We start from the raw sequence: 17816 nt of genomic DNA, 5'->3' as shown, positions 1-17816 counted from the left end.
ATATATATATATATATATATATATATATATATATATATTTAATATTATCTAGACCGAAATCCGCCGAGTTCAAATCGCAGGTACAGCTAAACTGTAACAAATATTGATCTAAATTTGTTTAGCAAAGTTTCAAAAAAAAATGAAATTGGAGATTTGCAACGGCCGTTGAAAAAATCAAACTTTTTTGACCATAGCCGAGAACGAGTTAGCGTTATCTTATAAGGGCAAAAACTAATATTCGAGTCATTATAGATATATTTTAAGTAACAAAATAATTTTTTAGAATATATCCCAAAAAATGTAATTTTTTTTGTCACATTTCCAATTTATGTGCTGTGAGATACGTTAATGGCCTGGGGAATTTGCAATAACTTTTAAAGTTTTGAAGCAATTTTTATTATATCTTTCCGAAATGCTTACTCTGTGCACTTTGCGATTCCTTTACAATAAAGTTCAAAATTACTAAATCTCCAAATTTGAACAAAAACTGAAAAAATCGATATTTTCCCCTTGTAAATGCACTTGAAAACTTTAGAGCCGTTGCGGCACCTGTTAACGTTATCCAATCAGCCTAATTTTTTGTATGACATAGTTTTACAACCCATAGAACAATTCTAGAGGGGGACGGCCTGCCAGACAATTTTTTTTCCTTCATACAAGCTTGAATCACATATGATTGACTTTTGTAGGAGGCATTTTACATTTAATTATTAATTTTAGATGAAGACTAAACTAATTATGTACATAAAATGTTAAAAATAAGCATTGTACATACATATGTATATGACGCATCGAAAAACTCGGGCATTTGAAAATATTCGGTTGCCCTTCTTATAAATTAGAGGTGTCCAAAGATATCGATTTGTTGTCTTATTTTGTTCATTAAAGTCTTAAACTAACTGGTGTAAAATTTAAGTCCAATCGGATATCGGATATTTACCTAATTTTACACTATTCAATCGATTTCCGGCAAGGGGTGCCGTTATTCGAATGGAACAAGAGTTAGTTTTAGATGCTAATGGACAAAATATCCATCTAAACAACATCTACCTACATATATTTTTTTGGCACATTAGAGTGTCCCGAGGAACAGCTTTTTAAGAATTTGATGTGGGAATACCTATCAATCGATGCGCAATAAAGTACTGAACACGAGAAAAATAAAATTTTTCGAATGGTCCTCAGTTATTATTTTTTTTTTGAAAAATAAAATGTCTTCGATTTTTTCAAAATGGGTCTCAAAAATTCCGTTATTTTCTGCTGATTACGGCAAAAGTATGTAGAATATTTTTGGTCCACAATATGATTTTTAGTGGGTTGGAGAGGAATATTATTTTCGCCTTTTTTTCGAATTGACGTAATTTTTAGCTCATAAAGAAAAATATTTAAAAAATAGTTTTGCATTTGGTTTAGTCCATTTCAGAATTTTTTGAAATTTGTGTGCCCTTTATAATACAATAAAAGTCGTTTTGCGGACCAGAAATAGATTAACAAAAATTTTAATTATTTTTCCAGTGATAAGCTCAAAATTACGGTATTTTTTACACCCATTTCGAAAAGATTGAACAACATTATATTTTATCATATAATACTGAGATCAAGATTTTCAATCGTAGGTAGGGAACTGAGGACCTTTTCAAAAAAATGTTTTTTTATTTTTCTAGTATCGTTTGAGAGGTATTCATCCAAAAAAGTGGTCCACGAGACACCCTAATGCACATGTATGTATGTATGTATTTGCAAAAGGTCGTGATTAAAATGAGAGTAAAAAGAACATTTTAAAAGTTTTATCTTGACATGCGCAAAACATAGTAATTTTTAAAAAAGTAAATTATTTCCATAACCATAGAATAACTTTGGGTAGATTTATAAAAACACGAGTTCGTTTTTTAACGTCGTGGCGAAAGCATCAAATTAACGTAAAGTTATTGACGCGTGTTAAAATCAAAACAAATATGGAGGAATTATCAAAATTTGTCACTGAATCATTCAAATGTTCAAAAATTGAATCGTTTTCTCAAAGTCAAATAAATGCTAGTAATGATTTATCAAATAAGATCTTAATGAAATATCAATCAACCTCAGATGATAGTGACAAAACTGATGACAATGAATCTATAGATATAGATATTACAGATTTATCTGCTAGTGATGAATCAAAATCTTCGTCAGAAATTCCAGTAGATGACTTAAAGCGAATATCATTGCTGAAAAGTGAAAATAAAGAAAGAGATATGCGAATATTTTGTGTAAACATAAATAAAACATCGGTGGAAAATATTAACTCCAACAATAATTTTGGGCTAAAAACAAAAAATTGGCTCTTAACAGAATCATTTAAGGAAAACAAGCCGCAGAAATGTTCCCAAGTAACTCCATTTGGTAAATACATGAACACAACTCATTATAAAAACTTAAAAAATGTCGTTTCGAAAAAAAGAGCTTGGAATGCTATATGTTTTACCATTTCTTAAATAACTTTACCGCCACATCTAAAAAAGCGTTAGCTTTACTTGTAAATTATAAATTTATATGGGAATTGAAGCTCAACGGTTTATTAAGGAAGGACAGTTAAACAAATCATTGAATTTAAAAAATTAAAACAAATTTAAATAGTAGGCGTTAATATGTCTATCATCTAAATTGAAATGGAATTTTGAATTTCACAGACCAACAAATTTTTCTCCAGTACAAATTATTGTTTTTTCAAACTTTAGATTAACGAATTAGTACTAACGACGAATTACGCATGGTAGATATGTGAACATTTTGATGTGTCAGTTTTCTTAAGCATATGTTTATACAAACCAAATAAATATTTTATTTTGTCTGGTTTAGATTTTAAAATGCGTTGCATATGTATGTAAATTACTTTTTAAACGCTTTAGCGTACTTTACACCAACATTTTTTTATTTTATGTTGAAAACTTTTCCACTCGCTCTCAAAGCATTCTCAATTGGATTTGGGTCCATTTAAACGACTTCTGAATTAATACAAAATGTTGTTCGCAACACCATTTTATACGATTTTATACCCTTCACCTTCGTGAGAAGTTTATATATAAGTTTGTCATGCCATTTGTAATTTCCACAATATAATTTATATATATATTCTGAATCCTTATAGATAGCGGAGTCGATCCGTCTGTCTGTTGAAATCAACTTTCAGAAGACCCCAGATATCTTCGGGATCCAAATCTTCAATAATTCTGTCAAACATGCTTTCGCGAACTTTCCTATTTAAAATTAGCAAAATCAGTCCATATATAACGAAGATATAAGCAAAATCCGAGACAACCTCTGAAATAAAAAAAGACAATTTTTTGCATGCCTTTATAAATAAGCAACAACAACACTGCTTATTGGGAAAAATTTTGTTTTGTATGTTTGGATGTCTGTGGGTTTCATTGCGTTGTGTATTTTGTTTTGTTTTTTTTTGTGTATTTTGTTTCGTATGTTTGGATGGCTGTTATTTCATTGCGTTGTGTATTTTGTTTTTTGTGTATTTTATTTCGTATGTTTGGATGGCTGTTGGTTTCATTGTGTTGTGTTTTTTTGTTTTTTGTGTGTTTTACTTCGTTTAGCGTTGTTGTTGTTTCTTTTGCTTTGCTATTGCTTAAGTAATGATAGAGTCGGGAAAAAGTAAATAAATTTTATCAAATTGTTTTTAAACACACTATGGTGAAGGGTATATAAGATTCGGCAAAGTCGAATATAGATTTCTTACTTGTTACATATGCTGTACGTATACGCATACTGTCGTAATTTCATATAACGGGTGACCAAAAATAAAAGGAGTTATAGTAGAATAACGAAAAAACTTATATTTTAACAAGTAAGAAAGTATAGTCGGGCGTGACCGACCATATGATACCCTACACCAGTTATAAATATTAAATGTGATCTATTTTTCATAATAAAGCATTTATCTGGAATATTACCTTGATACCGATTTATTTAAGCAATTTATTGACGAAAAACTAATTTTCTAAAAGAGGCTTTATATGGGGGATAGAAGCAAATGTGAACCGATTCCGATAAAATGGGCTGGATAGATTTATATTTATATAATATTTGTCTGTGATAAATTTCATTGCAATAACAGTGTTAATAAGTGAATTGCGGCTATTCAAGTCATTTTCCGAAGGGGGGCTTTGTATGGGGGCTAGGGTCAAATGAAGTCCGATCATTTAGAAATTCGGCAAGGTCATCAAGGCTTGTATAAAACTTAGTTGTGCGAACTTTTATCGAGATACATTTATATTATACAGAATTATGAGCTCAAAAGCCCTTTTCGGGGGGTTCAGTTGTATGGGGGCTAGGTGAAATAATGGACCGATTTTAACCATTTTCAATAGGCTTCGTCCTTGGACCAAATTTCATCAAATTAATACTTTGATAACAACGTTTACATGAACACACGGACGGACGGACGGACATCGTTAAATCAACTCAGAAAGTGATTCTGAGTCGATCGGTATACTTAAAGGTGGGTATAGTACTAATATTTTAGTGCGTTACAAACATCAGCACAAACGCATAATACCCTTCCCACTACCGTGGTGTAGGGTATAATGAGTTTTGATATACATATGTACTTAATACATCCTCCAAATTTCGTTCAATTCAGAGCAAAATGTCCTTCTTCAAATAATCCAAAAAAATAAAATTTTCTAATAAAATCACTTATACATATATCCTTAGTGAGGATTCCTTATCAACCTTCAAGGATATATGTACATACATATGGGCGATTTCGTGTCAAAATACAGGGTTTTTTTAAATGAGCGTAACTTTTCACCTATTGGTCCTAGCAAAAATTGTCCAAATGACTTTAGATAGCTATATCTTCACTGTTTCAAAAAAAATCTTTTTCAAAATTTCTTATAAAATCATTTATAATGAGATACTTGAGTAATTATTAGCGCTGTCAATTATTCGTGTTTAAAATTATTCGAATAAAAATGTACTATATTTTTTCATTCGAGTAGTCGATTAAATTTTAAAAATTATTCGAACGAATAACGAATAAAAGTTTTTATTCGAATAATTTAATAAAATAAGTATAAATGAAATTTGCCAAACACCATCAAAATCTTAAGATACGGGTAAAAACCGTTTTTGTACATTAATACACTTATAAATCAGTAACTTAGTTAAATTTCAATCTATTTTATTTCTCAAGTGGAAGTTGAGGCCTTTATAATGATATATGCGATGTTTAACTAACCTGTTTTTCAGACGTTTTTACAAACAGTTTTATATAAGAAAATCGTACTATTTATTAATGTATTAGATTATTATTTCATGGAAAGGTTTGTTGGTAAAAAAATAACATAGTGTCCACTGAATGTATCTTTCAATGTTCTGAAAATCAGTTTCCTGGACGTAATTCCTAAGAATTTCCCAATCAGTGTTCGTGAGAAATGTTTCGCTTGACCAAAGTTTCCGACATATTTTGTGTCTGGTATGCGATCAGGCACGTCCGATGATTGTTTATAGTATACATTGATGACGTGTCCTATAACCGCTTTTTGCCAGTTCACCTAAAGTTATGAGCCATTCGGTTGTAAGTGCAGCCTCTTATGTTTCAATGGGTGGAATATCTAGCAACGTTTCTAGAGCCTTGCTTGGCAGCATGTACGCTGAACTCCCTGTTGTAGTTTGATATTACACTTTTTGTCCAAAGAAGTAAACCCAATATTAAAGCATACACTAGAATTTGTCTAATTACACTTTTATAAAACCAATGTGTCATAGTAGGACTAAAAACCCATTTCATGCCTCTAGTTCTCATATATATCGCTCAGCACCGATATGCCTTTTTGATCCTATCCTCTATGTGGTGTCTCCATTTCGGTGAAGGATTACACTCTGTCTATCACCGGTATCTTCTTGCCCAGAAAACAGGTTTTAGTATACTTAGAAATTGTTGCATTTCTTGAAAAAGACAGATACTTACCCAGGAAAAACTTCGCTTACTAGGCGACTATGAACTACTTCTTTAATGACTTACTTTGTAGGTAAAATAAAAAAAAATCAAAACACACAAACAAAAAAATAAAACAGTTGCTTTTTTCAATTTGTTACTTTTTTTTACGCTTTAGCAAATGTATATTTTTAGACAAACAGAAAAGAAAATAGTATTTATATGTCAAAACCATTATTTGACGCACAATAAGACAGCTATGCGGTGGTGTAGAGAGTGTGTGCCGAACTGGCAGCCGGAAGGTTCCAATTTCAACCCCTGTCTGTGTCGGCTTTTTATTTTTTCATTTTTATTTAAGAAAGTATAGTCGGGCGTGGTCGACCATATGATACCCTACTCCATTTATGAATATTAGATGTGATTTATTTTTCATAATAAAGCATTTATCTTGAATATTACCTTGATTAAGAGGCTTTATATGGAGAATAGGAGCGAATGTGAACCGATCCAGATAAAATGGGCTGGATAGATTTGTATTTATATAATATTTGTCTGTATTTCATTGCAATAACAGTATTAATAAATGAATTGCGGATATTCAAGTCACTTTCTGAAGGGGGCTTTGTATGGGGGCTAGGGTCAAATGAAGTCCGATCATTTCGAAATTCGGCAAGGTCATCAAGGTTTGTATAAAACTTAGCTGTGCGAACTTTCATCGAGATACATTTATATTATACATAATTATGAGCTCAAAAGCCCTTTTCGAGGGGTTTAGTTGTATATATATGATATATATATATATATATATATATAATGAAACCAACAGCATCCAAGTGCCGGTCCACACTTTGTGTGGAGAAACTTTTTCTTAATTCTCTTTTAAAGTTTCCTTAATGCCTACACACAGAAACTTTTGTTTCAGAAACTACGTGTTAAGCCCCTTTCACACGAGCACACATGTAATATAATCTGTCAAAATTTTGTGTAGAAGAGAACGGATGGGATCGTCTAAATGCAATACGTAACGAAATCATCACACATTGAGAGAAAATGCTGATGGAAAATTTCTTCATTTTTTGAAATGATTCAAAAAACAAGTACGTCGCATTACATCATGGATGTATTTTTATGTAAACACATACGAAAAAAAGTGAAACAGCTTTTTCCATCTTTCTTTGTTATTGTTTAATACCAATCGTGTAAACACAAAAAATATAAATCATACGACTTTTATTCTCTTTTTTGTCATACGGATGGAATATCATTTTACTTTTTCATTAGACTTGTCGTACGTAAAGTGTGATCGTCTGAAGGGCCCTTTAATTGCATTGATTTGTTTTTGTACGAATGAGAAGAATAACAAAACAAAACGAGTTTTCGAGTACGAGAAACTCCGTACAGCGAGAGAGACGAATGATATTTCTTTCTCTTTCACGCAAAATCAAAAGTTTCCCAAAAATAGGCACAATTTACATGAAGACTTTTCAGACGTCTGTTTTTTCCAATTCTCTTTTGAGTAATAAAAATAAAATGAAATTTTTAACATAAAAACAGGGACTGTAAATAACAGTTATTCTGAAATTTTTAACCAAAAAAATCTCTATATTGGGGTCAACGTAGACCTATACTATTATATACCAATATACTCGTATTGAAGTGCTTTTTCAGAATATATGGTGATTTGAAAAAAACGATCTTAGCTCCACAAATAACAGTTATTTTTTAACGGAAAAATAAAAGTCTGATTGAAACAGTTAAAAAATGAGTTTTATTTTTCCGTCATAAAATAAAAATTATTTGAGGAGTTTTATTTTTTCCATCAAAAAATAAAACTCATTTTGGACTATTATTTTTTCCGTCAAATAATTAAACAATTTTTCTTTATTTTTTTCAGTCTCTTATTTTATTGAATATATCTGATATAATATGTTTGGTTATTTATTTGTTTAATTTAACAAACATAATTTTTTCCAAATTTTCTGCGGAAAGATTTGAACGCAGGTCACTTAATACCAACTTAAGAGCAGAGAACGCTCTTTCCACGCTAACCTGTGTTGCAGGAACACACTGTACAGTTTTTGCCAATTTGTATAAGTAGGGGTAATGTATTTTTTTGCTTCCCAGAACTCAAAAAGGGACTTATCAATCGACAAGGGCCGTGGAGAAAAATTATCGATTTCATAGAAAGCTTTTTTTTCATCATCATTATCATTTTCTTCGTTTTCTTGCTCCCTATCTGATCAGTGGCAAGCTTTAGGTGTCAATTCACATAAAAGAGTTTTATTTTCTGACGGAAAAAATAAAACTCCTCAAATAAGTATTATTTTCTGACGGAAAAAATTAAACTCCTCAAATAATTTTTATTTTATGACGGAAAAATAAAACTCTTTTTTAAAAGTTTCATTTGAATTATTATTTTTAGGTTGAAAAATAACTTTTTCAGATGGATTTTTATTTTTAAAGTCACAAAATAACTGTTATAAATTAACTTTTTTGATATAACTTATAACTGTTACGGTCCCTGCATAAAAACCATTTAATTTGATTTAAAAAAATTTAATTACACGCTATAGTATTTTTTTAATGCAAATTTTAATGTTTTCATGTAAAAAAAGACATAATTATTTTTTTACATGAGCATAATATCAACAGTACGAATGAGTTTAAAGAGGAATGTCAAAAACAATCATGAAAATCCCAAATCATGTTTGTTTTCTTACCCCCCATTCTTCTCTACCCCGCTCACCAGCAATCATCGACAAACATGAAAACAGACGTCTGGGCAAACATGAAAAAAAATCATCGTGTAAATTAGGTGATAGTATCCTAGTGTGGACCGGCAGTAACCATACCAAATTAAATACGCAAAAAAACAAAATACACAACGCAATGAAACCAACATAAATAAGCATAAAAAAGCATAAAACATAAGCAGCGTTGTTGTTGCTTACTTATCAAAGCATGCAAAAAAATTTCCGAGGTTGTCTCGGATTTTTACTTATAAGTATCTCCGTTATTTATGGAGGTTGTCTCGGATTTTTGCTTATATGTAAGTATCTCCGTTATTTATGGACTGATTTACTGATTTTAAATATTAAACTTTTCGAAAGCATGTCTGACAGAATTATTGAAGATTTGGATCCCTAAAATATCTCAGAAAACTGATTTCGATCAAGCCATGTCTGTCTATCTGTTGAAATCAGTTTTCTATATATATATATATATATAGGATCGGAAAATTATATTTTGAAAATTACAAACGGAATGACAAACTTCGTTAAAAGTAACGTTCAAATATTATTCGATTAATCGACAAAATTTTTTCGAATTATTCTTTATTCTAAATTGAAAATTTTTTATTCGTTCGAAGAAAAACACATTTTTTTCCTCGATTAATCGAATAATTTTTATTCGAATGACAACCCTAGAAAATATACTATGTCCATTATGGTTATGCCTTTTTACAATTTTTGCAAGACCTGCGAGCATGAACATATATGTCACGGAATATGATTAGGAAATTTGTCCCCAAATAGGGGTATTTTTATAGCAATTGGGGATCGAATTTTTGATTTGGGGATGTGGGAATTTAATAGGAATGATCAAACAATTTTGGGGAATTTTTGGGGATACACATTTATAACCTTTTTACTTTTTTATTTAAAGCTGTATTTTATAACTTTTGGGATAATATTAGAAAATACTTAGTTTTACAGTCTAAATCAAAACTAAACGTTGTTAAAGATAGCAAATAAAGAAATTTGTGATCACTTTTATTATTCGCTAAAAAACTGACTTCTTGATAGATAACATAAAAGTTCAACTATGCATAGTAGGTAGAAAGAAACAATTTAATCTGAAATCACTTTTATTTCCCACAAAACTCCGATATTTTAGTGAAAACATATAAACTAAAACCTATTAACTAAACTGCCAAAAACAAGTAAGAGATTTAAGTACTTATATGGCTAATAAATCATGAGTCGTAGATATTGACTTATGCATCGATGCTTTTGGAATGTAATACTATGATTTAATCATTTATTATGATTTTAGGAAGAGGCAACTCAATTATGCGACAAAACAATGGAAACTTTTTCTAAATTTTCAGAATACCTTGAAATAACTGTAAATCACGATGATTTTTACACGGTTATTTTGTATATTTTTTTAGTAATCTTCTTTTCTGTAAAAGTTCAAAAGTTTCTAATGTTTTGTCAGTACCATAATAATAAATAATCGTTATTTGGTTTTCTTTTTACTGAATTTAATTAATTATGTTCTTGGTTTTTGTTAATTTTGGTACATAAATAAATACAAATAAAAATTAATAATAATTATTATTAATATATTAATAATAATTTTAGAATTTGGACCATTTCTGAAATATATATAAAAAAGTTTCCACTGTTTTGTCGACCACTATACATATTAGCGTCGATATCTTGCCTTTTCTTTTTTATAAATATTTTTCAAAAATCGGTCTCACAGAGCAACGCGCGGTTATAGGAAGGTTAAAGGAAATTGTATAAGCTTTCTTTTGAGCAAAAAAAAAGAGTATTTAAAAAAATTAATTTGATCATTTTTGCTACGACCAATAGGTGAAAAGTTACACTCATTTGAAAATGAGTATGACCAAAATGTCCACTTTTGACCCCCTCTAACTCCGGCAGTTCTTGACCGATAGAGCTGAAAATGTGTATGGCCTACTATCCAATAGTGCCTTGGTTGATCCAAATCGATTTATTGAGTTAGGTCACGTGACACGATATTGCCCATTTACATACGTATATGTATGTATTTATATCACAAAATAAAAAAATAATACATAATATAAATAATAACAAGTATGAAATTATAGTCGGGCGAGGCCGACCATATAATACCCTACACCTGTTACAAAAAAATGTGATTTAGTTTTCATAATAAAGCATTTAAGTTGAATTGTACCTTGCCTCAGATATACTTAAGCCATTTATTGTTGAATAAAATTGTGGACATTTAACTCGAATTTTGAAGGGGCCTTTGTGCCAAATTTCATTGAAATATCTTCAAAATTGCGACCTGTAGTTTGATTACAAGGTTTACATGGACGGACGGACAGACGGACATAGTTAAATCGACTCAGACAATTTTTATTGTGCTTGTTGTTGCTGTTGCTATAAATAATGGCGCCTAGAGTTCATAAATGTTGCATACATGTGATGAACCTATTGAAAACAAGTAAGAAATTATAGACGGGCGAGGCCGACCATATAATACCCTACACCTGTTACAAAAATAAAATGTGATTTAGTTTTCATAATAAAGCATTCATGAAAGACATCAAGGCTAGCATAGAACTTGGTTTTGCAGCTTTTTGTCGTAATACGAGTATATTACACACAATTATGAACTTAAAAGCCCTATTCGTCGGGTTCAGTTGTATGGAGGCTATGTGAAATAATGGACCGATGTTAACCATTTTCAATAGGCTTTATCTCCGATACCATAGAAGATCATGTGCCAAATGTCATTGAACTATCTTCAAAATTGCGACCTGTAGTTTGATTACAAGGTTTGCAAGCCCTATTCAGGTGTTCAGTTGTATGGGGGCTAGGTGAAATAATGGACCGATCTTAACCATTTTCAATAGGTTTCGTCCCTGGGACAATAGAAGATCATGTGCCAAATTTCATTGAATTATCTTCAAAAGTGCGACCTGTAGTTTGATTACAATGTTTACACGGACGGACAGACGGACGGACATAGCTAAATAGACTCAGAAAATGATTCTAAACCGATTGGTATACTTTAAGGTGGGTATAGGACCAATATTATTGTGCGTTAATAACATCAACACAAACTCAATATACCCTCCCCACTAAAGTGGTGTAGGGTATAAAAAGAATTGAATACAATGTGATGTTTGCACTTTATGGATTCACCAATCTTGTACAGATGTGTCTGATGATAATTTGCTTAGTATTTGCTTAGATCACAACAAAACTGCTCAAGAGAAGAATGTTGACGAAATTAATGCTTTAAACAAAAAATTTGATGAATTGCTGAATAAAATACAACGACTTCATTAAGAACGCTTTTAACAGTGCTATTGCCGAGATAAATTAAAAAATGGAAATTTTCTTAAAGGAAATAAGATCCGATATTGAATCTTGCAATAAGCGCATCAATCAGATTGAGTAGTACTAGTATTAATGCCTTGGAAACTGAGAACTATATACTCTATAGAAGATTGAATCGAGGAAATATTGTGTACGTGGCTTACCTGCAGGTCTACCGGATCTTGTTATACCCTCCACCATCATCAGTGGTGATAGAGGGTATATATAAGATTGTCTTTCCGTGTGTAACACCAAGAAATATTCATCTAAGACCCAGCAAAGTATATCGTCACCTGAAACGCAAACGGCCCTAACTAACCAAAAATCGAAAATCGAGTTTATTGCAGATTCTAATGTATTGCATCAAAACAAATGTCCACAAAATAAATTAGACTCCTCCGACCAAAAATAGCTATTTTATTCACAAAAAACAAAAGGCCCTATCTACAAAAATATTTAAATATTAAAAGTAAAAGGTCCAATTTATCCATTTTTATGTACGCCTATGTCGACTGTCATAACAAATAATACGTTTCACCATTAAACAATTTGTTTATTTTATAAAAATAAATTGCGCTAATAAAAACAAACTTTTCAATTTAAACGGTTTTCCTGTAAAATGTTAAAAATGTTAGATAGGCCTGTTTGCGTTTTAGGTGACGATATATATTCTGGGTCCTTATGAAATTCTGAGTCCATTTATCTATGTCCGTCTAAGCAAAGGAAATCAACCAAATTGACCCACGGTTCATCCCGTAAAAAGTTATGAGTAAAAATTTAGACTGCCTATAAAAAAATTTACGGTTTTTCCTAATTCTTTTGAAGTTTTCTCAGAAACTACCAAAGATATTTCCATGAATTTTGTCACACATTATTTTTTCAAGGCAGTGATCAATTATGTTCAAAATTTTCACAATCGATCCAATATTTCTTTGGGAAATACAAATGTATATATTCCCGGAAATTAGTTTATCGTAAATAACTCCCTCAAATATATCGGTATCAACACAAAATTTTGTACATACAAATATAATATGAACGGATATCATACTATCAACGTAGATCTGAGTCGGTCCACAATTGGTCATAGCTCCCATATAAGGTTCACTTCCGGAAATCAAACGTATATATTTCATTGAATTATAAAGCTATCGGGATAAAATTCGACACAAATATGTTTTGGATACATACAAATCATGCTTCAAATTTTTTATGGATCGGTCCATTATTGGTCATAGCTCCCATGTAGGGCCCACTTCAGAAAATCACTTAAAAACACACATTTCATTGTCAAATAAAGCTATCGTAATAAAATTCGACCTAAATATATTTTGTAATTATATAATATAATATAAATAATTGGTCATAGCTCCCATATAAGGCCCACTTCCGAAAATCACTTAAAAGCACAAATTTCATTGTCAAATAAAGCTATCTTGGGAAAAATCGACATCAATTGGTCATAGCTCCCATATAAGGTTCACTTCCGAAAATAAAACGTATATATTTCATTGAATTATAAAGCTATCGGGATAAAATTCGACACAAATATGTTTTGGATACATACAAATCATGCTTCAAATTTTTTATGGATCGGTCCATTATTGGTCATAGCTCCCATGTAGGGCCCACTTCCGAAAATCACTTAAAAACACACATTTCATTGTCAAATAAAGCTATCGTAATAAAATTCGACCTAAATATATTTTGTATAAATATGAATTACTCTACTGAATTTTTTCCGCATAGGCCCATAATTGGTCATAGCTCCCATATAAGGCCCACTTCCGAAAATCACTTAAAAGCACATATTTCATTGTCAAATAAAGCTATCTTGATAAAAATCGACACAAATATATTTTGTCTTTATATAAGTCACTCTACGAAATTTTTTCCGGATAGGCTAATAATTAGTCATAACTCCCATAGGTCCACTTCCGAAAATCACTTAAACGCATATATTTCTTAAAATTCTAAAGCTATAAGAATAAAATTCGACTGGAGTATGTTTTGTGTACATATAAATCATTCTACCACTTTTTTCCCGGATCGGTCCATTATTGGTCATAGCACCCATTTCCACTTCCAAAAATCACTTAAACGCACATATTTTATTGTCAAATAAAGTTATCTTGATAAAATTCGACACAAATATATTTTGTCTTTATATGAATCACTCTAGGACCATTTCCGAAAATTGCTGGCCATGATAATCTGATAATTTTTAACAATTAACATCTTATTCTGATAATTTTTAACAATGTGATGATTCGTGATATCATTATGAGGGAATACTTCAAATCTAGAATGCTAAAAAGATCTGATATTATTGATGACATATTTAATAACGGTGCTGCTGTTGATGGTTCTGCTACTGGGGATAAGGTGTCTGATCGGGTTTATTTAAATGACCATTTCTCACTGGCAGCTAGCAAATTGAATTCGGTTTGCAGAAAACTGCTTCATGATAATATTATTAAAAAGTACAAAATATTTAATATCGATAAATTGCAGGCTGTTCTAACTCTACCGAATGGTAAGGAAGTGGACGTTCATGATGTTGCTGATTGTAATAAACTTAAAGTTGATAATTCTTAGTATATTCTATTTATGTTGGAACTTGATATAACGATTTATTTGAATTTTGGTATATTGCCTTGTTTTTTATGTTTCTCTCGTTATATCAAGGTCCTTAATTGTTTACATATTGTTATCTATAAGTATTTTCCTGTTCCTTATATTGATTTACCCTTTATTGAATTTCTTTTTTTATAAGAAACGTTAACTTCTTTGAATGATAATCTTGGTCCGGTAATTAGTAGCAACTCTTACTTGAGGCATGTTCTAAGTTCATACAATGATCAATTTAAGGTTGCCCATTTAAATTGTGGCAGTCTCAAACCTTCTTATAGGCATTCGAAATTTCATTAAATCAAGGATGTTTTGGCGGCTCCATGTTTGATGTGATTGGTATTAGCGAGACCTGGTTAAAAAACGAGGTGAATCTCTTTTTATTGAACTTTATTTTTATAGTGTTAAAGTTTTATTTAGTGTAGTATTTTTGTCTCATCCTACTGACTTTTCTACATTTAAAAATCTTCATTCTGAGCGTCTCCTACATTACTCTCATGTTATAATCGTTGGCGATTTTAATTTAATCGCTCATTTTGTACTAGAAGTAACTTTTCTATTTGTCCCAATTCGAAACATACGCATTGTGATGTAAGGTGTATGTCCACATCCTTGATCGACTTGTTTTTAGTTAGTGACCGTTTGATGGTTTGTTTTTCAGGTCAGGCTCTGGTATTTCGCACCATGCACTTATGTTCGCCTTATTTAGAATGTATTTGGAACGATTTGATGTTGTTCTCGAGTATCGTGATTTTAAAGCAATCGATTGGGATGGATTGTAATCTTATTTATCCGGTTTTGATTTCACAAACTTTTTACATTCATGTGGACGTTAAATGTTCCATTCTTTCCTCTCTTCTTAAGTCGCTGTTTTCATTTGTATCGTCTAAACCTAGGACTCATTCTTCTGATAATGGTTGGAAGAAGTCTAGAAATATTATCTTGGCGACTTCGTTACGGGCCTTCGCTTTTAATGCTTTCAAATCTGACCGAAATGAACATAACTGGAGGGCTTTTAGTAAACTTCGTAACAGGGACAATTCTGTTATTAGGCGTGAGAAGAGGAAACATTTTGCTAAGATTTTTTTAGGGTCTGGAAGGTACTTAGGGGTGCTGGTTGCATATCTTCAATTCAATATCTTTTTGTCGTTAAATAGTAAAAATTCGTAAGTTAACAATAATTGTCGTTATGTGGTATTCTGAATTTTATTTCACCGATTTTTTTTCGTTAAACATAATCATTAGTTAACGAAAAGTATCAGCAATGTAACGACAAATAAAAAGTTCATGTTAATAATTTTATATTTGAAAAACATTTCATTACAAAACTTTTGACATTCTCATATTTTAAAATATTATAAGGCCGTTAAAAAGTTACAGAATTGGAAATTCGTTAATGCAACCGATTTTTGTCGTTACTTTACGATATCGGTAGTTAAAATTAAAAAATTACAGAATTGCGGTACTGGTGGTACAATATATAATGAAGATGTACAATATATTATGAATGAGTTTTTCGTCAGTGGTGTTGGGTCTTATAGATATGAGGAGTTTAACTTTAATGAGTTTAATTTTCAAACTGATGGTTTATTTTCGTTCCATTGCACATCGTGGCAGCTATATGGGGAAGGTCGACGATAATTCAATAATTAAAAATGATATTTTCGAAGAAAAATTTATATTGCTGGAAAGCTGGCATTTCCCTCCATGCAACCCCGTCATTAGTTTTATTCTGGACATTGTTTTATACCCTCAGGTATAAGTCGGAGAAAAATTCTAACAAAAAAATAATTAAATTCAGTTTCTTAATAAGTGTATGTTTATCATGAAGAAAAGACGCTAACTTGTTATATAAATTAAAAATTTTTAACAAATTAGAATAAAATAATTTGTTGTTAATACATGTTTAAAATTGTATAAACATTTATGTAGGTAGGTAGGTAGGTTGATAGGAGGATGTATACTACATCAATTCCGAAGAAATACACCTAGGCCACTATAGGGCCTGTTGTGCGCTCCTTATCATAAAAAAGGAACTAAATTAATTATTTTTCAGTGTTCATAAACTCAGTTTCCTGAACGAAATTCCTAAGAATTTTCCAATCAGTGTTAGTCAGGAATGTTATTTCCTGAATAACATCACTTCCAAAATACTTGGATCTAACTTCGACGAATGCCTGAGAGTGGTAAAGAAAGTGTTCCAGAGTTTCACTGTCCTCTCCACATGCTCTACATTCGTCTGAATCCGCACGTCCAATTTTGCATAGATGTGCTCGTAATCCTGTGTGTCCACTCCGAATACGTACCATCATACTAACTTCAGACTTGCTCATTTTGAGGAGATTTTTCGTCTTGCTCTCATCAGGGTCACCCCATAGGATCTTCGTGGTTATGGGATTCTCTCACCCATATATTTAGTTCAGCTTTTATTGCGTCGAATGGTTTCGTGTTTGTCAGGTTAACTGCCTCGAGCTCCCTGCACTTTAAAGCTATTATTATTATTATTATTATTGTTATTATTATTATTATTATTATTATTATTATTATTATTATTATTATTATTATTATTATTATTATTATTATTATTATTATTATTATTATTATTATTATTATTATTATTATTATTACTATTATTATTATTATTATATTCGCCTTTCGTTACCTACTACTCCCGAGTGGGCTGGTACCCATATGATGTGAACCTCACCTATGGGAGATTATTCACTTAAAGCTTTCTTACAATCCAATACGGTCTTAGATTTAGTTCTATCGCCTGATATTGCCCTAATTGCCTTCTGGCTGTCGGTAAATATATACATATTTATTCTAATCCAGCATTGCGCGTTCATATTGTTCAAATTACGAAGATTTTCGGCAATTTACACGTACACTACCCGATCGTAAACAAAAATACAAAAAATTATCTTCAGTTGCTTAACAGAATTCAACAATGTAGGTTGACGACGCTTTGTTTCAAAAATTGCAAAATCAATTTGTAAAAACAACAACACAATTTTTAAACAAGAGAATTACTTGCAAAAACTCGTACACTTCAAAAATATATCACTAACGCATAAGATTGAAAACTCATAAAAACAGTATTTTAAATACTTTTTTTACACATTTTAAATAAAAAACTTTACCATTCTACT

General features: G+C 31.0%; 1 protein-coding gene across 1 annotated transcript in view; it reads left to right on the top strand.

The window, feature by feature from the left end:
* The first annotated feature begins 1974 nt into the window (after positions 1 to 1974).
* Positions 1975 to 17816, top strand: part of LOC119610026 (pituitary homeobox 1) — a 320354-nt gene continuing 304512 nt past the window's right edge. Inside the window, exon 1 of the mRNA XM_037965101.1 lies at positions 1975 to 2382. Within this exon, the coding sequence (XP_037821029.1) occupies positions 2064 to 2382 (319 nt within the window). The 5' untranslated portion in view covers positions 1975 to 2063. The remainder of the gene's footprint in view (positions 2383 to 17816) is intronic.

The sequence above is a fragment of the Lucilia sericata genome, unplaced genomic scaffold (genome assembly GCF_015586225.1).
Source record: "Lucilia sericata isolate MDLA Ls3-8-SP2 unplaced genomic scaffold, ASM1558622v1 Contig000026F_arrow, whole genome shotgun sequence".
NCBI lineage: Eukaryota > Metazoa > Arthropoda > Insecta > Diptera > Calliphoridae > Lucilia > Lucilia sericata.
This window is presented reverse-complemented; position numbering and strand designations above follow the sequence as displayed.